At 46.6% G+C, this 25,067-nt stretch overlaps 1 protein-coding gene across 1 annotated transcript in view; it reads right to left on the reverse strand.

The window, feature by feature from the left end:
* The window catches only part of eif2b3 (eukaryotic translation initiation factor 2B, subunit 3 gamma), a 68,457-nt gene that overhangs the window by 31,192 nt on the left and 12,198 nt on the right, over nucleotides 1–25,067 (reverse strand). Inside the window, exons 4-5 of the mRNA XM_080778472.1 lie at nucleotides 9,644–9,800; nucleotides 7,561–7,672 (exon numbers count right to left, since the gene is read on the reverse strand). Coding sequence (XP_080634598.1) covers nucleotides 7,561–7,672; nucleotides 9,644–9,800 — 269 coding nt within the window. The remainder of the gene's footprint in view (nucleotides 1–7,560; nucleotides 7,673–9,643; nucleotides 9,801–25,067) is intronic.

Raw genomic sequence — 25,067 nt, forward strand, 5'->3', positions numbered from 1 at the left:
TTATATATATATCATATATATATATATCATCATATATATATATATATTTATTATGTGCTAGCGGGGTAGTCTCGTGTAGCCATACAACTATTCCACAATCTCAGAAGCAGCTGCTAATGGCATGCTTCTGTACACGGGGAAATCATCCCGCGCGCGCGCACACACACACACACACACACACACACACACACACACACACACACACACACACACACACACACACACACACACACACACACACACACACACACACACACACACACACACACACACACACACACACACACACACACACACACACACACACACACACACACACACACATACACACATCATGGCGGGACGGTGAAATGAGGTGTATTTCACGGTGACCGAGAAACCCACTCCGACACATAACACACACCCGTCCTCACACGTTGTCACAGCGTTGTGGCAACATATCGAGCTTTACAGTTAAACATTCACGGGCTTACGGTGAAAGACTTATAGCCCGTCATCCGTTCGTCATTTCCGTCCATGAAAATATATTTCCAATTATCTTTACCTATATTTTATTTTGGAATTTAGATTTCTGCTAAGCAATATATATATAGCCTACACACAAAATCTAAATAATAGAAGCCTTCTATTATTTAGATTTTTGGACATTTGGACGACTGTAATGGGTGGAGTCTGGGCGTAAAGTGAGGTGCAAGACAGAAAGGGGTTGCATTTAAGCCTCTGAATTGTTCATGGGTGTGTTTTAGGGCGTCATACTGTAAATCAGAGTGTCACGGGTGTGTTTTAGGGTGCTTTATTGTTCATGGGTGTGTTTTAGGGCGTCATACCGTAAATCAGAGTGTCGTCTCCCTTTAAGAGCCAAGTGCACCTGCGCCTGACATTAAATGATGGATTCGGCAAACGTCGGAGCATGAGACGCCAACGATTTTCTGGCGAAAATAGTCCGATGACGTGCTCTTCTTGCACGAAGTGAGAGCACGCAACAGCCTACGGGAGAAGCGTTGCTGGTAGTAATATGATATAATGATGTCAGCAGATGGGAGGGAAACGAGAGCTCTCCGCTCACCTTAACCTTAAACTTCAAGTGGAAACAGGAGGTGGGTGGACCACCCTGCCTCCAGGAGGTGGGTGGACTACCCTGCCTCCAGGAGGTGGGTGGACCACCCTGCCTCCACGATGGACATTATTTGGGGCATGTAGCGCTACAGGACATTACAAGAGGCATCCTCGTGTAATGTCTCCTTATTTAAAGACCCATATTTTTGAGTGGTGCAACCACTCCAAGGAACAGCAATGTCCGTGTTCACCTATACACCTATGTGTTGTTCACCCACCTGTGTGTCCGTTAATGAGCACCAGTATATGACTATGAGTACCAGTAGGGGCGCTGTTGTGCCAGAAACAGAGAGAGGGATAGTGCTGCACTGTTGCCTGCTAATGAGAGAGAGAGAGAGAGAGAGAGGTGGGGGGGGGTTGCACCACTCCGTTCACACAGGATTTAAGGCGTTTTTTTACAATCGTCATCAGGTCTAAATGGGTCCAAGAGACAACTAACTTTGATATCTTGACCCATAGGCAATCTAGACATGTAACGATTTATGGCAAATCGATTCAAACTGGTAACAATTTAAATCGGTTTAATAAAAATATATAATAATCGCAATGTAAAAATCATGGTGAAAAGATGAGTTTTTTTAAAACATTGTATCATGGTTAAATGATAATAACATAAGTAATTAACAAATAATTCATGAATAAGTATATTCATTTTTTATTGGACGACGACAAGAGCGCACCTCACTTCACACACACACACACACACACACACACACACACACACACACACACACACACACACACAGTAGAGACCAGTGTCGTTAAAATGAATGCGTATTATGACAGAACACCTGCGCAAATCAGTGTCGTTCCACATGCATGGCATCAGTTTGTGTTATGAGTGACATCAGACCACAGCTGTGTCAGCCTATATAAGACGGTGCTCACACCCAGAGTGTTGGACAGGAACAGAGTTTGGGCTAAGCCAGTCAACGCTCGACGGAGAGAGTCAAACAGCCACACACAGACACAGATAGAGATGCTGTGCTGGTCGGTGCCTCTGAAAAGAGGACCACAGACACCCCACCTCTACATTGGTTGTGCTGCTGGACCAGTGGAGGACAAGGTGTATTCCTTTGGAGGGTTCTTCTATGAAGAGAAGACCTACGACAACAAGGACCAGGTTGATGTGCACGTCTTCAACACAGTGACTTTGTCCTGGATGAAGTTGCCCGCGGTGACAGCTGGAAGAGAAGAGTGTTCTCTTGAGGTTCCCTCCATGCACCAAGCACACACAGCTGTACTGATAGAAGATATCGTATACATCTGGGGAGGGATGATGAACTGTAAGACTAAATGTGATGACTACTGGTTTACCATCACGGGGGACTGGGACAACACTCTTTATGCATTTGATGTCGACACCCACAGATGGTTCAAGCCCAACGTATCTGGAACGGTTCCAGGGGTGAGGGCTTGCCACTCAGCCTGTGCCTTGGAGAAGTTCATGTTTATCCATGGAGGATGCAACCAGGTGACTGGACCCACTAATGATATTTACATGTTGGACACCACTACAATGATATGGGCTTTAATTATCACCAGTGGCACTCCACCACCTGCTTCATCATGCCATTCCGCCACATTCATCGGGACAAAGATGTTTGTATTTGGAGGCGCTGGGCACCAGGACAACAACATCAGAGTGTTTGACACTGAGACCAACCACTGGCTGAGCACACCTTCTGCACAGCTTGTTCCAGAACAACGTCACGGCCATGCAGCTTTTGCCTACAATGGAGAGCTGTATATATGTGGTGGCTACAACTATGGTCTGAGACGGCATATCAATGATATGTGGAAATTCAATTCCAAGACCTTCTCCTGGACGAAGGTGGAGCCCAAGGGCAAAGGCCCGGGTTGGTTGGGAAGAATGTGCTGGTGCATTGTGGGAGATTGTACCATCCTCTTTGGACCAGACCTCATCTTACATATCTTACACTTAAGCCCTAGCTTGAAGACGTTATGCACACTAGCAGTTATTCAGAATGGTCTGGAGCAGTCTGGACTCCCACACAACATCAGGTGGGAACTGGCAGCCATGACAACAACAGAAATACATTAAATCTGTTCAAGATGACGCCGACATTCACTACCTGTACAACCTAGAATTTGACGTTCACTACCTGACGAAACATTTTGGACTTGTGATCCAAAACATGATGACGTTATATAAAAACAAAATCTTTAATTTGCCACGGACAATATGACGTAATGAGGCACATTATGACGTACATTTTCCCTTCATTGTCAGTGGCGTTTACAGTACAAACATTGAACTAAAGACAAACATTAAACCTGTGTATAGGTTAAAATAGATGGATAACGCAAGGGACACTGTGAACTAACAAGGGAAGAGTCTTAGGTATCTATTCATTTAAGGGGTCAGAAGATACAAAAAAGTATAGGAAAACCTACTGAGCTGAAGGGCTGAGGCTGAGTACACCTTTCTAGAGGGGGAAAAAAGCTTTGGGGACGGATGTCACAAGACTGAACAGGCTGCTTAGTCTAACACACTAAGTCCCAAGACAATGTGTACACTGAGAACAAATCCAGACTGCTCACCATGCAAGGGGCTGATAGTGAGTGTGTGTGTGTGTGTGTGTGTGTGTGTGTGTGTGTGTGTGTGTGTGTGTGTGTGTGTGAGGGGCCCTCCTCAGCTGTGAAGGTTGCGGTGCGCAGAACTTCAAAGACGTGTACATTTATTGAAGCTAAGTAAACTACTAGCCGGTCCAGCCCGGGTATCAAATCAACCATCAAAGTTTTGCCAAAAAATACTGGATTCTACTATGTTACACTATGAACTATAAATATGTCGAGCAATTTTTCGGTGACAGTTTAATGTGCCCTGTCTGGCGTGTGTGTGTATAAACGGTGAGAGGCGGCCGGCGGGCTATAAGTCTTTCACCGTAAGCCCGTGAATGTTTAACTGTAAAGCTCGATATGTTGCCACAACGCTGTGACAACGTGTGAGGACGGGTGTGTGTTATGTGTCGGAGTGGGTTTCTCGGTCACCGTGTGCACCTCATTTCACCGTCCCGCCATGATGTGCTAATGCTCGTTATGCGTGTGTGTGTGTGTGTGTGTGTGTGTGTGTGTGTGTGTGTGTGTGTGTGTGTGCGGGAGGATTTCCCCGTGTATAGAAGCATGCCATTAGCAGCTGCTTCAGCTCCTTCTCTTATAGGCCAGCATTTACAGTGGCTCCTCTGGCTCCCTGAAGTATTTACGAGCTCCCAAAACACACGCTCTCCCACGTAACGCTGGACTTGAGAGACCGTATAGAGACCCAAACACTCTTGCGGAACGGAGAGCGTTCTGACTGTTACTGCAATCCAAACCACCGGCGCACACACACATGTACACACACACTACACACACACTTTGGAGTTTACAGGCCAGTATTTAAAACCCGCCCCCAAGCATCCAGATTTAGTCAAACTATCAGTTATAACACCCGTCCAAGTAATCATCATACCACCGTAAAAGGCACTCCCCAAAATCACCTTATTTATTTCCCCATTGCTGGCATAGAACTAACACCCAATGAAGTGACTGACCAAAAAGGACCCAGCAGGGCTCGCACAGTAACTTACTGAACACTTAAACCCCATAATGGTCGAGCAGAGTCCCTCAGGGCTCTGTGCTAGTGCCTTCTCTGTTTTCTGTTATTGTGGAGGGAGAAAGCTTTCGCCGGGATTTTTTTTTAAATCAGATCGACAAGCTGAAAAGTCTCGCGTTTGCAATGCGTTGTGAACTTGTAGATCTGCTATTTCGCGCAGAAGCTTTCCACCACAGTGCGGATGCTGGGGTTTAATTGGTTGAGGGTTTTGAGATAGAACCCATCATCAATCACAGTTCTATTCTATTCTCAAAGCCTTCTCAGTAGTATCCTCGGTATTATTCATTTATCCATTTGGAACAGAGTGTACAAACGGAACCAAATGGACCCTTACTGATCCATTTGAGTTGAGTGTCCTTGTTGCAAGAAGGTCCATTTCACAAGAACAGGCTAAACAGTGTCTGAAGCCAGACCTCAGATAGCATGCATGGTGGTGTACACAGATGCAAGGGCTTAAAAGGGAGCTTAGACCTAACAAGAGAGGCACCCAATCCAAGTGTGGGTGTGTGCACACAACCTCCCACCACCTAAAACACTGTACACACTAACTAAAGCCTCTCAGAAGAAAAAGGAAAAAGAAAATCCCACTCATGTGGAGAAAAAAAAAAGGTAGAAAATAAAGGCGGAGGAAGTAAAAAGAAAACATGAGCTAGTGGCTAAAGACTGATTTTTGTTGCGAGTTGGGGTTGCATGCCGTGAATAGCAGATCTACAAGCTCACAACGTGTCAAATTTGTGACGCGTTGTGAGGTTGTATATCTGATATTTACTGAGCACGGCACCAACACGCAAGCAAGTATAACTGCGGCTTGAATAAGCTGTAAGGTTGAGCAGCAGGTCCTGTTAGTGGATCAGAAAGAGCCAGTTGTAGGACTGAGGACCAGTGTTGTCATGTTCTCTTATTAGAAGCAACTTCTGAAAAGTCACTATATATATATTGGTAGATGCGGGCTGCGGTTTTGTGTCAAAGTGTAGTTGCTTATTTTGGTCTTGCTGTCAAATGTCGTTTATGTTGTGTGAAACATTTTTATGTCAAGGACCAGCCCAAATTAATCTATGCATTTGTCGTGGACCACGCACCTGAAACTATCTTTGCATTGTGGAGTTGAACATCCACCTCATGGCTGGTTATGGCTTAAACACAAACTGGCCACACTAGTAAATCTAAAATCATGCAGACAATGTATTTCTCATTCATTTCATTTGGTTGAGTTTTTTCTGCAATTTGGCAATAACACTTGTACTACTTCATGCTTAGACTGTTCGTTTTATTGGATCCTTCATATAAAAAAATGTGGTTCCTTCCTTTTCTTTATGTACTGTAAAGCAACTGTGGGTACTTGCTATATACAATATACATCTGAGCTTTATATTACATTATATGGATCCATTTTGACTTGAGTCTTTGGGGAAAATACCAAACAGCCATTGGGTATATTATAGACTCTGCGGGGCATCTTCAGATATGCTGCATGTGGGTTTACCATTTTAGCTACACAGTAAAACCCTCAGGGCTAATCTATCCATTTGCAACTCTGAGAGCATACACATGTAACATAAGGGACCCATACGGGTCCATTTGGTTACCTTTGTACACTCATTGTACAGTGTTAGTTTTACTGTAACAGTTCCACATATAGCCACACACACTACATGTGCTATTTCCCCTCGTGTGCAGTTAGTGATAAAGTGTGTCTCTAATGAGTTGTGACAACTCCATTCCATCATTGCGTGATATGTTTGTACAGACTGAGCTATAAGCACACGAGAGGCTGTGAAGAAAACAGCTGTCCCACGTCTCCTCGTTTGCTATCCAATGTGGAAAAAAATAATTATGATCTTATTATTGGCATTTAAACTATCTAGAAAAATATCACTTTCTATGAAGCCCATGTCTATGATGCCTACTATGAATGCACAAAATCTCTGTCCGTCTGTATTTATATATCCTGAGAACCATTCGATCGATCGTCAGACTTTCAACTCAACGGGTCAATCAACAAGTCCGACAACCTGAGGGAGAGTCGGTCGGATAGTTCTGGAAACGCTGACTCGACTGACTCAACCGTGGGTCCGACCGACTCGACACCGGCCACTGCACCCCCTGCGGAGGAAACTGACGTCACTTTATCGAGAGGGACGCACCTCTGCACTGTAGCTCACTCCCACTCCTAGACCTGGAAACGTCTCACGTTCTCCCAGGCTTTAAATTTCAATTTTTTTAAGCCACAGCGAATGAAAATAAAAGCCTGGATACCGAGGGTAATGTAACTCTTGAGAGTGTACAATTAAACCAAATGGTTTAACACAATCATTCCCGGGATTCCTTCAAAATAGGAGCTCTGGGGTGGCCGGAAAGGCTAGCTTAACTTGCTCTCGTTTTCATTTATATACGATAAATAAATAATCCAAAGCGTTCATATTTTGAACGAGAGGCGGATGAGAAGTCAGAAATGAAGCGCTTAGTATATGCATCAGATCAAAACCACGGAGAGCGCCCTGCATTAGGAGAGACGAGGCATTCTTTCTTTTCAACAGCTAAGTGAACGGGACGCTAATATGAACGAAGAGCGAAGAGTCTCACTCAAAAATTTAAAAGGGAAAAAATTAAGAATATTATTCTCTCACCTGATATCATTGAGGATGCGCTAGGACGACGTGTACAACACGTCCTAGCGCATCCGTCAATTGGATTCCGGATGGAATGTGTTAAAGATCCATTTGGTTACCGACTCTCCGTCATTTAGCTGGGGACCACCTGGAACCCCCTCGAGGACCACTGGTTGAAAACCAGCGTCATAATGGATTGCAGATTGGCTAACTTACTTCCTGAGGATGGACTTCCTGATGACCAGTCCGTCCTCCAGGTCAGCCTCGTTGGCCATGAACAGCAGCCTCTTCCCCGACTCGTCCACACCCACAAAGTCCCTCCGCTCCGCTGCATGATGGGAGAAAAAAACACAACGTTGAGCGGACGTAGAATACGCACGTCGACAGGCTGGGTGTTGGGCTAAAGAAACTTCAGTAGATATTGGATGGAGCCCACTGCACACCACAGGTACAAGAAAGACGTTCTTTATTGAAAATTCTCTGACAAACGTTTCGATCTATTTGATCTTCATCAGGGTCATGTGAATACACAAAAGGTTGTACGGCACCGGATTTCTCCTCACCATCCACTGGCATTAAGTTGATCAAAAGCGCATGAGGCGATTTCACTCCTCCTTCCGGGTAGGAACAGAGTGCATTCTGGGATTGATTGCCCCAATAACATGAATGCGCTGGCCGTTGACCATCATTGCACGCGTTCACGTATGAAACAGCGGCGTTCACGTTTTGAAACAGCCGTTCACGTGTCATCATGAACGTGCACAACGATAGTCAACGGACCAGCGCGTTCATGTGTTTGGGCCAGCGCTGCATATATTCATATATACTCTAAGCCGCAGCAGTTCTCCACCACTGGCGGGCCGTGAGGATACTGCAAATAATACCCCAAATAATAAATAAAAAATATATTTTAGTAATAATATAACATTAACCCATTAACTAATCCAACCGACAGGTTGCTAGTGTACGTGTACACACGACACACGTCCTAGCGCATTTTCATTTATATCATCCCGAGAGAACAATATTCTGATTTTTTTTCTTGATTTTTTTTTAGTTGGCCTCTCCTTCTGCACCATACTCCTTGCTCTTTCGTGCATGCGTGTTGTCGTTCACTTCCCCTGTTTACCGTTCACAGAGAAAGGCTCGGTGCGCGTAATCTAAGGCAGTGATTCACCACCTGTGTGCCTTTAGTTTAGTGTGCCGTCTGAAATGCCCAAGTGTGCCGGCAATGAAATGGAATGAATGTAACACCTCCCCCAGACAACAATAGCTGGGCTGCATTCCATTGACAACTCGTCCATCACGGACACACAGACAATCGCCTGTCCATTTAGTGAAGCTGCCCTCGGCCGTATAGGAATGCTAATTTATGGCTTTGAAATGGGGCCGTCACATCACCCCTATACGCGCCTCGCAGGTACTGCATTAAAAAAACCTGCAACTTCTACAGCTGAGCTGACCTATAAACCCACACAGTGTTGCTACAGTGACGTGAGGTGGACTTGTAAATCGGCTGGGGCGCGGGGGCGGAGCTACAGTACAGCGCTTGCACTCGACTGCGTGTTTGACGGCACACAGGCGACAGAAACAACATGCCACGCAGAGAAGAGACAGATCCTTCAGCGTTCGCTGTTGTCACAATTATTTAACTTTGCCAAACGTAACTTTCAAGTGAAGTTTATGGAAAGGACACACCGTGTGTGATTCGGCATGGCCAGTGTTGGCCAGATTTGCTAAACAGGCGCACACACACACACACACACACACACACACACACACACACACACACACACACACACACAGTCTCCTGGTTTTTGTCTGGAACGGAAGGGGGGTGGGGCTTACAGAGTAAAAGCGGCCATATCTTCCCGACACCCCGAGCTTCTATTTTGAAAGAAATCCGGGCGCTGATTGTGTAAATATTATTATAATTTTTTACACTAAATGTCATGGAGTTTTGTTGTTAAAACCTTGAAAAATTAGTTTTTACTACGTTAGTTTCATTGATAAAAAAATCAATCAATCGATCGATTGATTGATCATTAAAATAGACATGCTTGAAAAGGCACGCGCCTGAGATTGACCAAAGTGCGGTACACAGTAAAATCAAAGTGTCACCAAAAACATTATGCTTGTGCAGCCACATAGCATCAACATTAATGATATGAATGTATTTGGTAAAAAGATAAGTCATATTTTTATTCATGGCCCAGCTGCAATCGCCCAGCTCTGCTATATACGGCTTTGATGTAACAATCAGTTGACACCATCATCAAGCAGAAACCTGTTAAGTTACCTGTTGCCTGTCCCTTCTGGCCAGGAACGGTCTCTGTGAACTCGTGTGCCTTGCTCATGAGCATGGACAGGGTGGCGTTGTGAGCTCTGAACAGATCCACCACCTCATGGAGCGCTACGTCCGTGATCAGGTCACAGCTGACCACCAGCACATCCGTCTGTGGAGGGGGTGGAGAGAAATAAATAAATAAAGTCTTTGTTGTGCAAAAACACGATTCGCTTTTATCCCCTTTTGTTTTATTCCCAGAAAAACTAAACTTGTGTTAACCAAACTAAATATTTACTATTTTATATTTTTTTCACATATTTAGCATTTTTATATGCATGTACTGTATGTTCTCATTCTTTTGCGTTTTAATGATTTTAAACGCCCATTTTATTTTGACGACGTGTGGCAAAATGTGCCGTCCACAAGATCACGGTGCATTGTGAGCTTATCCACTTATTTCTGGACTATTTGTAACACTTTTAGACTATAATGACATGCCCAAAACAGGGAGGCCAGGTGGAACAGTAAAAAGTGGTTCAAGTTCTCTGTTATTATACATAATGTATAAGAAAAGGCCTATATTTGAGACACAACAAGCCGTTTCATTTTGATCTCAACTCAAAGTGTAAACGTGTATCAAGTGGCGTCCACGTAACAAATACGTTGCATATATCTGACTTCTTGTTTGGAGCTAAATCAGTTACGGTTTGAAGTTATGTGCTGACATTCTGGCTACACTGTGCTGATGTAATGCTGACAGACACATGGCAAAAGTTATGCTTGTTGCATTGCTTCAAAATCACACATTTTCAATGTTTCTGCTTGATGTAAATTAGTTATAAGTGAGATTATTTTATAGCTGTGCAGATATTCATTGCCAACATCCAAAAAGTGGGGCTTCCCTTAACCAATATACTCATCATAGTACGTGTACATTGTGGAGTGTGTCAGGTCTCACCTCAGGGGGAGGGGCGCGTTACCATGACAACCAGGCACGCCCACGGCCGTGTCATAGACTCAGTGTACTATCCCAGAGCAATTCTAAATCAGCTGCGCCTCATTCCGGCCGCCGCCCTGGTTAGCAATTAAGGACAGCCGCAGCCTGTCAGCCGCGCCCTTTATAAACAACCTGCGCACCTAGCAGTATCAGATCCCTGCTACACACAGACGCTCGCGCAGCATATGCCATCCACTCGGCGTTGGATGGTAAGTCCACACTCCTCTCACTTATGGACTCTCACGTATGGACTATGTTTATTGTTTGATCGTTTGTATCACCACTCAATTGCTCTCTTATATTCTCACATCACCAGGCTTGTAGGAGTGGGGCTGGAAGCACACGCAGGAGCGTGTGCCCCCCATAGACAAATATACACGGAGAGCCGCATACATGCTGGAGACCCACCTGGCTCGTATCGGGGACGAGTGCGGAGACGGGACCCTCGTATGGAAACGGCAGCTCAACAGCTCCATAAGGTCGCAGTAAGACAAACCGTTCACTATCTATCACCCGTGTTATTAAGAAGAGGCACTCATAGTGGCAAATGAGCAGCTAAGGATAATAACGAAGATTGTGAATGAAGGAAGTCACCCTGTCGATGCTAAATGAAGACTGTGAATGAAGAGTGTCACCGTGGTGTTGTACACTGAAGATTGTTGAATGAAGATAACCCCGTAGAGACTAATGGAAGCTAGCAGGCTCTAGATAAAGTGTCACGTCCACCCTGTGAAAGAAGACAGGCCCGTGTTATGTTTATTTCACCCTTTGAAGAGACTTTAAGTTGGCTTGCGCCGCCAGGCCCGGTGAAAGAAGACCGTTAGAAACTAGAGCGCTTACTTTGTGTTAACCCCCTGACTGCCGTTGTCGTACCGACACGGCCACCCAGTAGATAGAGAGAAATAAGAATATAAATGCTTGTGTATCTTCCTGTTGGCCGAGCCTAAGGGGCCCTCCGTACCATCCCCGCCCGGTACCATACCAAGTACTTTTATTCTAATTACTCACCACCCCGTATCCGAGTACTTCTACTCTAAAGTACTCTTCTGTGCCTTGTGGATAGAGAAAGATACGCACCCCCTTACCTACCTCCGGGGGAGCCTCCTGGCCTCCTCTGGACCCTGGAAAAGAAGAAGAGAAAGAGTTATACAAAGGTCTAGTTGGTAGACTGCCTAGACCGGGTGTCTCAGGCCCCAACTTTGTACTTACCTTGTGCTCTGACCGTATGCTAACATCCCCTCTCATCCTCTGCAGTGACGACTCCCGCCTCGGAACCGGGACCTCATGCAAAGAATATTACTGTCTGAGTTCTGTTTGTGAAAACTGACTTTGTTTGAACCTGTTGGAGAAATAAAGCAAGGGGCGCCATCGTGTGTCTAACCCCTGAAACTGCACTCTGAGTTGTATTTCCCACCCGACCTCCCACATATGGTGGAGAATGTGGGTATTCATCTGATCTCAACCACCGCCTAAACATGGCCAGCCTCGAATTGGCCGCCCTTCTCCGAAGTCAGACTGAACTACAGAACGCTGTGCGTGAAGTTGTCCGCAGGCTAGACCGACACGGCGATGTCCCTAGGACCCCCAACGCCGTCCTCTCCAAGCAGACCCCCGAGGATGACATCGAGGCGTACCTCGAACTCTTCGAACGCACCGCCGACCGCGAGCAGTGGCCCGCCGCCGACTGGGCCGGCATACTGGCGCCCTACCTCTCGGGAGAGGCTCAACGCGCATGTCGGGACCTTCCCGCCAGAGACGCTCGAGACTACGAGACGCTGAAGGCCGCCATCTTGTCCACCCTCGGCTACAGCCTGCCCGCCCGGGCCCAGCGGTACCACATGTGGGCCTATCAGCAGGCCCAGCCCCCTCGCGCTCAGGTCGCCGACCTCTACCGCCTGACGCAGAGCTGGCTGACCACGGGCGGAGAGACCCCGTGGATTGAGAGATTAGTCATAGACCGGTGTGTCCGTGCCCTGCCATCCGACGCCAAGAAATATGTTGCCCGAGTCAGCCCCACATCCGTGGACGCCCTGATCGCCCTCCTGGAGAACCACCACGTCTGCTCGGATATGCTCCGCCAGACCAAGAGCGACGCCGTCCCCAAGACAGACGACCGCCGAGACCGACGCCGACCAGCCCCGCCGACCCCGCCGGCCCCGTGCCTCCGGCCCCCCCGACCGCAGCCCGCGGATCCGCAGGTGCTACGTCTGTAATCGGGAGGACCACCTGTCCTGGGCCTGCCCAGAGCGGCCCCCCGGCCCCGATGTCTCCATGCCCTCCGCGGACAGCATGAGAGGCCCCCGACCCTGTCTCCACACCGGAAGCAAGAGCCGACGACAGACCACCCTCCTGATCGGGACGGACTGTCCCCGGTTGGAGAAGTATTGGAACCCGGGACGACGAGGGCCCTCCAGGACGCGGCGCCGCCGACGCCGCCGAGGTAGCCCACCCCTCGTCGCCTGCCCCGCCTTCCGTGGAGACGGGACCTCGTCCACAAGCAGCGGAGGAGGAAGTCCCCAGCCAGAACCCTGGCCTGAAGAGGCGGAGGCGTCCGACGCCGACGAGACGCCGGCCCGCGGTGAAGACCCCTCCCTGGAGTTCCCCAGAGTAGACGCGCCGCCCCCCCGGCGGCAAGGAACGTTCGCCACCACTCAGTGGGCCGACCCCAACCTGGCTGGCGCCAGGCGGAATGTCGTGGCCGTCGACGGGAAGCTGAACCCGGGGACAACCGGGTCGACCGGATCAAGTTCCACAGGATCCAGTTCTGACTCTGGAGGGTCATCCTGGGGGAGCAAGTTTGGCACTGGGGGGGGATCCTCCAGCACGTCTACCGGCAACACAGGCAACACAGGGTCGTCCAGCGCAAGCTTCGGGTCGGCCTTTGGCTCCGCGAGTAAAACGGGGACCAGCTCGAGTGGATTCGGCCTGAACAAAGGGTCCTCTAGCTTCGGGTCGTCTAGTTTCGGATCCAACAAAGCGACCGCGGGGTCTACCGGGTCCAGCTCAAACTCGGACTCAACCGGGCTAGGGTCGAGTAAGCCCACTTCGAGCTTGAGTAGCTTCGGTAACAAGTCTAGTTCTAGTCTAAGCTCGAGTAGTTCGTCGAGCCTGGGCTCGACGGGAACAGCGAAGAAGACAGGCTTTAGTAGTAGTAGTAGAAGCAGAGAGCGCCGGCGGGAGCACAGGCCCGGGACCAAAATTAACCACGCGGACGCGCTCTCAAGACTCTACGAAGGTGAGGAAAGTAGTCAAGCTCCTTGCAGTAGCAAGAAACTTAGGGGGGGAGTGTGTGGAGTGTGTCAGGTCTCACCTCAGGGGGAGGGGCGCGTTACCATGACAACCAGGCACGCCCACGGCCGTGTCATAGACTCAGTGTACTATCCCAGAGCAATTCTAAATCAGCTGCGCCTCATTCCGGCCGCCGCCCTGGTTAGCAATTAAGGACAGCCGCAGCCTGTCAGCCGCGCCCTTTATAAACAACCTGCGCACCTAGCAGTATCAGATCCCTGCTACACACAGACGCTCGCGCAGCATATGCCGTCCACTCGGCGTTGGATGGTAAGTCCACACTCCTCTCACTTATGGACTCTCACGTATGGACTATGTTTATTGTTTGATCGTTTGTATCACCACTCAATTGCTCTCTTATATTCTCACATCACCAGGCTTGTAGGAGTGGGGCTGGAAGCACACGCAGGAGCGTGTGCCCCCCATAGACAAATATACACGGAGAGCCGCATACATGCTGGAGACCCACCTGGCTCGTATCGGGGACGAGTGCGGAGACGGGACCCTCGTATGGAAACGGCAGCTCAACAGCTCCATAAGGTCGCAGTAAGACAAACCGTTCACTATCTATCACCCGTGTTATTAAGAAGAGGCACTCATAGTGGCAAATGAGCAGCTAAGGATAATAACGAAGATTGTGAATGAAGGAAGTCACCCTGTCGATGCTAAATGAAGACTGTGAATGAAGAGTGTCACCGTGGTGTTGTACACTGAAGATTGTTGAATGAAGATAACCCCGTAGAGACTAATGGAAGCTAGCAGGCTCTAGATAAAGTGTCACGTCCACCCTGTGAAAGAAGACAGGCCCGTGTTATGTTTATTTCACCCTTTGAAGAGACTTTAAGTTGGCTTGCGCCGCCAGGCCCGGTGAAAGAAGACCGTTAGAAACTAGAGCGCTTACTTTGTGTTAACCCCCTGACTGCCGTTGTCGTACCGACACGGCCACCCAGTAGATAGAGAGAAATAAGAATATAAATGCTTGTGTATCTTCCTGTTGGCCGAGCCTAAGGGGCCCTCCGTACCATCCCCGCCCGGTACCATACCAAGTACTTTTATTCTAATTACTCACCACCCCGTATCCGAGTACTTCTACTCTAAAGTACTCTTCTGTGCCTTGTGGATAGAGAAAGATACGCACCCCCTTACCTACCTCCGGGGGAGCCTCCTGGCCTCCTCTGGACCCTGGAAAAGAAGAAGAGAAAGAGTTATACAAAGGTCTAGTTGGTAGACTGCCTAGACCGGGTGTCTCAGGCCCCAACTTTGTACTTACCTTGTGCTCTGACCGTATGCTAACATCCCCTCTCATCCTCTGCAGTGACGACTCCCGCCTCGGAACCGGGACCTCATGCAAAGAATATTACTGTCTGAGTTCTGTTTGTGAAAACTGACTTTGTTTGAACCTGTTGGAGAAATAAAGCAAGGGGCGCCATCGTGTGTCTAACCCCTGAAACTGCACTCTGAGTTGTATTTCCCACCCGACCTCCCACAACATATACACACACGCATAGTACGTGTACCACTTGCAGTGCATTTAGGTGTGGATTGTGGATTATTAAACCTTTATGTACACAGGTACATCCCGTTGAGACGCTAGATCCATGGAGCGCTGTCCAAAATAGCAGGCAGCAATACAAAAAGTGGCAACGAACAACATAAAAACACATGGATGTGTTGTTTCAGTCAGTCGCGCTGGTATGCATACAGTCTGAGTAAATATGAACACATGAGAACAATGGTGACGTTCCACAGGAAGGCTCTCATGCGTGAAGAGGCATGGACTGTGTTGCCTAACGACAGTCACAACAGAAAGGAGCTCATGATGGGGGGATAGATAGACAGAGAGAGAGAGAGAGAGAGAGAGATGAAGAAAAAGGAGGGAGAGTAGATTGAGGGGGAGACTACAATCAGGCATGAACCTACTTGACAAACCCTCAGCTCGTCCGATTCCAAGTTTAGCCTTGCTTGCGTACAAAACACGCACGCACGCACACAGGTAGGGGCCCAAGTTTGCTGAAACCTTTGAAAGCGACCGGATTTATATTCCACCGTGCTGGCGGATAAAAAAAAAGCAGCTCTATACAAACTGACGACGCATCACGGCGTGTTGTTGATCGGCTATTTTCAGGTGCATGAGACCAGCCGAGCAACGAACGGACTACATCAAGCCCTTAATAAATCCTATGTGACTTTGTCATTGTTTCTGTTTTGAGAGAGTGTCTGCTTCCCATCTGCTGCTCCTGTGTCTGTTACCTCTCTCTCCCACCCACCCTTCCACCTCTCTCTCCCACCCAACCTTCCACCTCTCTCTCCCACCCATCCCTCTCCCACCCACCCTTCCACCTCTCTCTCCCACCCATCCTTCCACCTCTCTCTCCCACCCACCCACCCTTCTAACTCTCTCTCTCCCACCCTTCTAATTCTCTCTCTCCCACCCATCCTTCCACCTCTCTCCCACCCACCTACCCTTCTAACTCTCTCTCTCCCACCCATCCCTCTCCCACCCACCCTTCTACCTCTCTCCCCCACCCACCTCTCTCCCCCACCCACCCTTCCACCTCTCTCTTACACCCACCCTTCCACCTCTCTCTCCCACCCACACCACCTCCAACTCTTTACCTCCAGGAATCCCAACCTCCCCCTGTCCTGTCCTGTCCTGTCCCGGCCCTGCTTCTACCCCAAGGCCTCTGGGTCGAGGGATCCCATCTCTCCATCCTCTAGGGATGGGACTACAGTACAGATGTCCAATATTTGCTTTTATGCCGATGTTCTCTGTGCAAAATGAGAGAATGACATCAACTTAGCCCATTTAGATCTGAGGTCGATAAAAAAAAAGCCTTCTAAATCCTGAGTTTTCTGAAGAATTTTTTATTTAAAAAAATTATAGTCCGGCCCCTGGCCCATTGGCTTTCTGACAATGTGGCCACCTGAACAGTTGAGTGAATAGCCCTGATTGAATCCCTCTATTAGTCAAACGGATGTGTAAAGAGCACACTGCGCTCTTTTTCCACTCTCTACACCAAATGTCTTATAGCCCATCTAATTTTTCTGGCTAGCATTTTAATTTGAAGAGTTTTTGATTATCACAATATCGTTGTCGTGACAATTCTCCTTGGGTCCTTGGAGCGGTTCCAGGGGTCCTAGCTAGGAACGAAAACGTTTGAGAACCACTGTCTGCTCCACGCTCCAGGTGCGTTCATCGTCAGTGCTCGGGAGGTGATGGGGACATGGAAAGCGAGATGGCTACCATGGTGGGAGGAGAGGACGACATGGTATAGGGAGAAGAACGGAGTACTCTCCATCGCGACGGAGAAGGAGAAGCGATGGAGAGTAATGGAAAAAGACATGAGGTGGAGAGTAAGGGGGGGGGGGGGGGGGGGGGGGGGGTAAGAGGGGTTGGTTCTGTACAGTCTCCATGGCTCATTGGGGGGAGAAGGCCTGGAGCCAGGGGCCCCAAAACACCCACATCCCTCCCTGAGCCCCGCTTCGGCTGGCTGACGCTGCTAGCTAGGCCGTGACACCCGTCTGTGTGCTGCTTCTGCATGCGGCTCACGCACACACATGACACACATGCTATGTTTATAGCATACACACACACACACACACACACACACACACACACACACACACACACACACTGTATGAGCACACACATGGCCAACAGATAGCTGGCTCGGAGGCTGTTTTAAGACGCCACGGTCGCTCCTCTCCCTACTGTAGCTAATGTCAAAGGTCAATGTTAAATGGATGGCCGGGGTGTTGGCAGTGGCCCCTTTTGTACAATATGGATGTTTGGGTAACACACAGCACTAATACTGGTATGGAAAGCCTCGGTTTGCAAAATGGACCGGTGAGGGTACATTTTTACACTAGCAGAGTTACAGTGCGCTGAAAAATACAACACATTAGTGTTAGTGCTTTGAACATAAACAAAGTCGACCAAACTGCCTAGTATTGCCTATTACAGTTCAATCTAACCAAACCATTTTGTGTAGTCGTGATGCCAAAATAAACTTGCACAACTGAAACAACTTGTGAACCGATTAGTCTGTCGTCTCGTCGAGGAAGACAAAATCACTTTCTGAATGTCAGGGGCTAGAGACGAGCTCTATTAGCTTGTCACTTGAGTCCTTCATTTTGACTTGTTTTGCCAACTATGTGAGCACTTTGGACACTGTGTCTACACTGTCTGTGGAGATAATTCAAACATACTTTAAATGATACTAATGTTGTAAACCTAACCGTACTACTAAGACATATCCGTCTCCAAGACCACTTCAAATAGCCTGGTGCAAAACCTAAGAGCCATTATATCAGAGAACGTGGATGACTCGGCTAAAGCATTTAACCACTTTATACTTCACTGTATGACTGTGTCGTGTGCCAAAACTCTACAAGCTCACAACACATCACATCTGAGCTTGTAGATCCATTTTCTTTTAGAACCCTATACACTTGACCAGGGTCTCATATAGGGGTCTATTCTGGGCCCCTTACCTTTTTCCATCTACCTACCATCTACCTAATTTCTTCACCAAAAATAGCTGACAAATATCTCCAAATATCTCCAAGCTCACAAGCCCTTGAGCTCGAGTGTATTATGCATCTGAGCATAATACCACAGTACATATACAGTATATTGTCTGAATGATTCCTCCTATTATGACACACCCAGAATAGAGACTCAGAGGTTGAAGTGTTTAAATGTTTGCCTTCAATGAATGCCTAAAAGAGGGATGCCAGGTTTTAATGAGGACACAGAGGTCAATATGCTTCAAATAATCTTTTCTACTGTTTGCAAGAGATTTGGGGGACACAGCCGGACACTACCCAAAGTGTGCCAGGGACCCCCATACAGTACAAGATGTGTGTATTTAAAATGTTTCAAACTTATTTCCCAATATTTCACTTTTTCTTACAAGATTCTTTTGAGTATTCAATCAACCAATCAAAAGTAGTTTAAATGATTTGTATGCTATATTGAGTCATTTTGCAGGGGATTTGCTGTGTGATCATGCAACAAAAGTCACTTATTTTTGGCTTGTTTTGGAACACCTGCCTGCTTGTGTTTCTCTAGCAAACATAAATCTGGCAACAGCGATTCAAACTCTACAACACGCATAACACACCTCTGCCCACCCAGGGCAGGACTCTCTTCATTAGCTTCAGCTATTCTCAGTATCCCAGCTATGTAATAACATGGAAGCCGAGGACAGTTTGGGCCCATGTATGAGAATAACGGGAATTCCATTGAGATATCGCTTACACTACACCCAGAATTAGACTAGAGCTAAACCTCCATCAGTCATTTTACTAACTAGACTCCATTGATGTGCTAAGTGTGTGTGTGTGTGTGTGTGTGTGTGTGTGTGTGTGTGTGTGTGTGTGTGTGTGTGGTGTCCATTTGGCTGTCCAGTGACGTGCGCTGTCAGCAGACAGACTAATCCCACCATTAGTACCAGCAGCCCCAATGACAGAGACAACCTCTCCCCTGAGACAGAGGAGGGAGGGAGGGAGGGAGGAAGGAAGGAAGGAAGGAAGGAAGGAAGGAAGGAAGGAAGGAAAAGAGGAGGGAACAAGGGCAGAAGCCAGCCCCTTAAAACCTATTCTTAGTTGACCAGATTCCCAAGTAGGACCCTTTCTGTTTTCACTCTAAAATAAAGAATCCTTGCCGACGATGCATGCCTACGTGTTGCAACGTGAAGCATTGAGCGCTTGTACTGTAGATCTGTATTTTCTTTTGCAGAATGTTAGCCCCATAATAGTGATGCTAATAAAAAGGTTCAAATTGGGATGGGAAGGAGGCAGGGAACAAGAGAATAGGAGTGAAAGAAAGAGAAACAGAAGTAGAAGCAGAATTTAGGCCTTTTCAGACGGGGAGCGAGTGACGCAGATGTTGTCGCCTGGATCAGCGACAGGTCTGCTCATGAGGGGGCGCGGGGCGCATAGCGTAAAGTAAAGCTCACTACAGTCTAGGTCTAGTCGCCCGCCACGGGCATGTGCACAAGACGAACATGCACACGACTATTTCACGGGACCACGCACACGAACGCACTTGCGTAGTCGCCCCTCAAATTCTCCACGCGTCCAAAATAAAAGCACGCCTCTCACTGTTGAATCACTAGGCATGTCAGTCGCTCCCCGTCTGAAAAGGCCTTATGTATGTATGGAAGCGAACGCATGTATACACGCACACTTTATTTTTCCCCTTGCTCCCCCCTCTAATTTTGTTTCTTTCAACTAAAACACACAAAAAATGTAAACATGCGACAATTAAAGTAATTCTTATTCCAAGCAGGGCCCTTGAGTATAGCTTCCATTTCCAAATGGACCCTCACAGGTCTGTAACTCTGAGCATATGGAAGCAAGTTAGCAAACGGTGCGCTTGGTTCCATAATGCACTCTCAGAGAGTTATGGGAGGGGTCTCCTCGTTGAAATGAAAAGGTTTGAGAACCACTGGAGGAGGAGGAGGAGGTTATGTGAAGAACATGTGATGTGTTTAATGGGTGATGAGGAGCAGGTTGACCTGTGGGGGTTAAACCCCCCCCGAGCGCAGCCTGCTCTGCTCTGCTCTGCAAGCAGGCGACAGGAAACTGCCACGGTGCAACCGGTATAGGTGTCTGCATCAGATCAACTGACACTGGCAAACCCCAGCATCTCTCAACTCTCTCCCTCTCTCTCTCTGCCTCTTGTCTTGTTTCACGTGCACGCACACTCACTCACTCACGAGCACACGTTCACACGTAGACACATTGGGCACATTCAGAGATATAGCAGATATGCACCAAACGTGCACAGTCTCGCGGACATGCGCACGCACACGCACACACACACACACACACACACACACTCACACACACGCACACACACAAAGGCGACAGCAGAGTGGAGTCAGCTGGAGGGTCAACTGACAAGAGACACTCTGGCCTTTCAACAGCCATGATCTCTGCTGGACAGGTCAGGACCACACACATGCATACATACCCACACACACACACACAGTTACACGTATGCACACAAGAGGACACCCAAAAACACATGCGTGTGGTCTCTCTCCGCTGTCAAATAGGAGTTTACTCTTGCACATTCCGGCGGTCGATGACACCGATCCATAACTACTGTTTACGGCTGCAGGTTGCAGGGATCTCCGTGTCAACTACGTAGGCTCTTTTTAACCCGCTCGACGTCGTAATGTCAAATGACCACACGTCGTGATCCTGTCGTGTAGATCGGCTATTATTATAGCATGCGCACAACAGGGGCACTAGCTAGGGCAGGGGTCCCCCTGGCTTTAAAGACACACACACAAAAAGATTACTATTTTCAAATACTTTCTGATCATTTTTTAAAGAATGACGATGATTTCATTTCATTTATACATATCGCCTCAGTCCGGTGGAAACCTCATATGTCCAAAACTGTCAGTTTTCAAATTCAGAAGCATGGCAAGTTGCGGATCTGCTGCGCTACTTCTGATACTTTCGTGTGATGCTGTAGTATGATCAAGTAGGGCTTCCGCCTCCGATCGCAGCGATATACATTTGTATTTTTCAAATGACTTTTCTATAATTTCCAATTATGAATGAGTGAGTTATGCACCAAACACTAATTTTGATTATGCCTATACCTTTAACTATTAATGAATTAGGCTAGGCTATAATACATAATTACTACAATTACAAGTATTAGTACAACAGCCTATTAATTAATTCTTCATTCAGTCAGAAGCACTTGAAGCTTTGAGCCCTGATGCACAAATTAATGTTTTGGATGAATTCACAACAAACAAGAGTGGATAAAAAGCATGGTACCACTAGGGCTGTTATACTGCTGTTGTATTTCTGTTTGCTTCGTAATCACAAATTGCACAGGGCAGTTATGACAAATAACTTAAAGATGAAGTGCCCTCCTAAAACATGATCAACAGGTATACTATGATGATTATACTAGTAAGATTTCTTTCAAAAAAAGTGTACAGAAAGTGTTAAAATTATGTTTTTATGAGGCCACACCCACCAGTTCATTATGTACTGTAGGCCTATACCTTAGCACCACCCAGAGCCATCTAATAGAACAGATATAGAGGGGGCAGAAACAGAGCACTCGAGCGCTGTTCATGCAGCCTGAACTGAGCCAAGCTGGAGGATACATTGTTTTCAACGAGAGCTATTTTAAGCATGTGTGCAACATGACAACTGTTTTAAAGTATTGTACAGTAACAACTAAAGTCTCTTTAATGTTTATGTTGTACTATTACTACAAAACAATTTAAAATAAAGGGATTTTAAGATCAATAAAGCTGGGCTGTTGCCTGAGTCCAATGCATTTCTGCCTATACTTTCGGTCCAGCACTTGGCCCAACTGGTTGTCCCCATGCTCAATGCGTAGTCTTAGGAGTCTATGTAGGAGCCATTGGACTGGCCCCATGAATGAAGTGAACGCAGTTTGCGTAACTCTGTCTATATCTAAGGCTCTAGCACCACCCACCTGAACTTAAGCCTTGCCCACAGCTGTTGTTAATAATGTGGGTGGTGTTAGGGTTATGATGTCACTAAAAATTGTGTTATTTCGATTGGGCCTTTTAACTCAAAGGCTTTCAGCTTTCAGGAAGAAACCAAAAATACACAGGGAAGACATATTATATGAATATTATAACCACACCTGGGGGTCTATTAGAGTAACGTTAACTCCATAGACACATGCAAAACAGAACAATCACGGCACTCCATCTTTAAAACTCTTTGACCGCCCCATCTAGTGGTGGCTCAGAGCGCCACGTTCTTCATCGAAACGATTGACAATTAATGCCAACATAATTGGGATTATCTCAACTAATTGCGATTAGGTGATTATGCAATAATTGTGACAGGCCTATAAGTACCCCTCGTCTCAAACATCAACACAATGAGAACCACTGGGATAAACTAACAACCTCTTAAAGGGATTGTGACATTAAAAAAAAAGCTTTTGTAATTTTTCTTATTTAGTTGTTTAGGTTTTCTGAGCTCAATTGCACCCCCAAAAAAACGGAACTTTTAACATTCAGTAGATTGTCAGTGGTTTGTTAAAAGGCTATATAAAAGTATATGCTGGTGGTAATCGTTGTTATGGAGTATTTATGCAGTAACAGGGGTCTCCCTGTCTCTCCACCTCATTAAATGGAAAATAAACTAAATTGTTCAATTAGAGCCAATCAGGAGAGAATACCCATTTACCAGCTTCAGTTTTACAGTGTTCCTGTTCTTGTTCCAGTTATATCTGCTCATTTCTCTGTGTCATCACTTCCAATTTCACTTGTTAGTGTGGTTGCTGTGGGCAACACACTATTGTTCTCGGCCCGAGATTATTATTTTTTTTGCCAGCAAAGTGAACCTGCTTTTTGTTAACTTTTGCACAACAGAAACGCTTAGCTTTTGGTCATGCTTCACACACTGTTGTCACTGTTGTCATGCTTCACATGACATCACAATTCACAATAAATAATATAAATGGTGAGACGGAATTCAGTTCCCAGGGGATTCCTCGGGGCTCGTTTCAGTGCGTCCTGTGTGAGTTCTCTCTCCAGATTGGATAAAATTGGTATCTCAACCTGGAAATACATTTTCCGTTTAACCCATTTAGGCCTGACCTAAATCCTCCAGTTTTCTGAAATAAATATTTTCACGTTTTTCAATAATAGCAGACCTACAAGCTCCTAGCACGCCACTCGGTGGTGCGCTATGAGCTTGTAGATCTGCTATTTTTCAATAGCTAAATTATAACAATGTTTAAAACACCCATAGGGGTTCTCGCCCAAAATGGGTTGGAAAAAAAAGAACTTGAGACACATGGTAACTCCTGTCACTGAACAAACAATGTATATAGCAATCAGTACAATCAGAATATAGAGCTATTTAACACTTATTTCTAACATCAAACTATCCCTTACCCTACCCTAACAGTGTGGTAAAAGGGTTTTAGGGTAGAGTGTCCGATCACTGATCATTTTGCCTCGACAACCTCAAAGTTAAAAACAAAACCCAGATCAAGCAAAGTAGTTAGGGGTGATTGGCAAGATTAAGCGGTGAGCAGCAGCAGTCTCTGGGAGTCCTGGCAGAAAGCAAGGAGAAGTGCCAATAATCCCAACCGCCGCCCGCCTTAATGAGGAATGTCAGCTGCTCCCTACAGGACAGAGGTTGCAATGACCAGGTGCAATGCACACAAACACTCCTTTCTTACATCGCCACTGTCGGGCAGGAAACCTTGTATGTAATAAACATTTAGCAAAGTAGTGAAAATAGAAGATCTACAAGCTCACGATGCGTTTTGTGCGACACTCTTGTATGATGAAGCAAGGCATTCATTTACAGAAAAATAAATAAAACAATTTGGAGATACAAGGTTTCTGCCTGACAGCAACAATATGTACAATAAAGACACTTCATTTGCACACTGCCCAAGGCCTCTTTTAGCACTTTTCACATAAGGTCCATATAACGCATTTTGCTTCTTGTTTGTAGGATACCGGACCCCGGTTTTATCGATTGTCTGTTAAACTGTACTCATTTGTTTTAACTGTTTATAGCCGATTATCTGTGTTTTCGTTCGGACTGATTTGTCTAGGGCCACAATGCAAGTTCCCCCATGAGGGACCTTAAACATCTGAACTTAACTGAGAAGCCACACATTTGATCCTCACAACAGACACTGGACCTGTAACAGCTAACCCCTTGTCTTAGATTAAGACATGTACTTAACCCCCTTAAACCCGACCGGGATTACCCATGGGTCTGTACTTGGCCCCCTCTTTTTCCCCCTCTACAATCAAATCTCTTTGCCAAAAAATAGCCCAGCTCGTAGATCATATAATTGTCGGTGAAACGTAAGACTATTTTACCGAATGTGTCCATTATTAATCTCTCAAGACAGATTCTCCTAACAGCAGAATTATGTCAGCACTACTACCTTAAACATGCAATGATGTTGTTAGTAGGAAGAAACACAGAAGCACAGAAGTTCCCGTTTAACACAAAAAGATGGGTTGTGCCCCCATTGGCTAAAACAGAGACATTTTTGTTCTTTTACTGAATTGGTTCCCCGATTGCTCTATTATGACAGAGAATAGGGATGCTACTGTAGGTATTCGTGTGGTTTAAGTGTAACGCTACTGCATC

This window comes from Protomyctophum bolini, assembly GCF_963924005.1.
Source record: "Protomyctophum bolini genome assembly, chromosome: 12".
NCBI lineage: Eukaryota > Metazoa > Chordata > Actinopteri > Myctophiformes > Myctophidae > Protomyctophum > Protomyctophum bolini.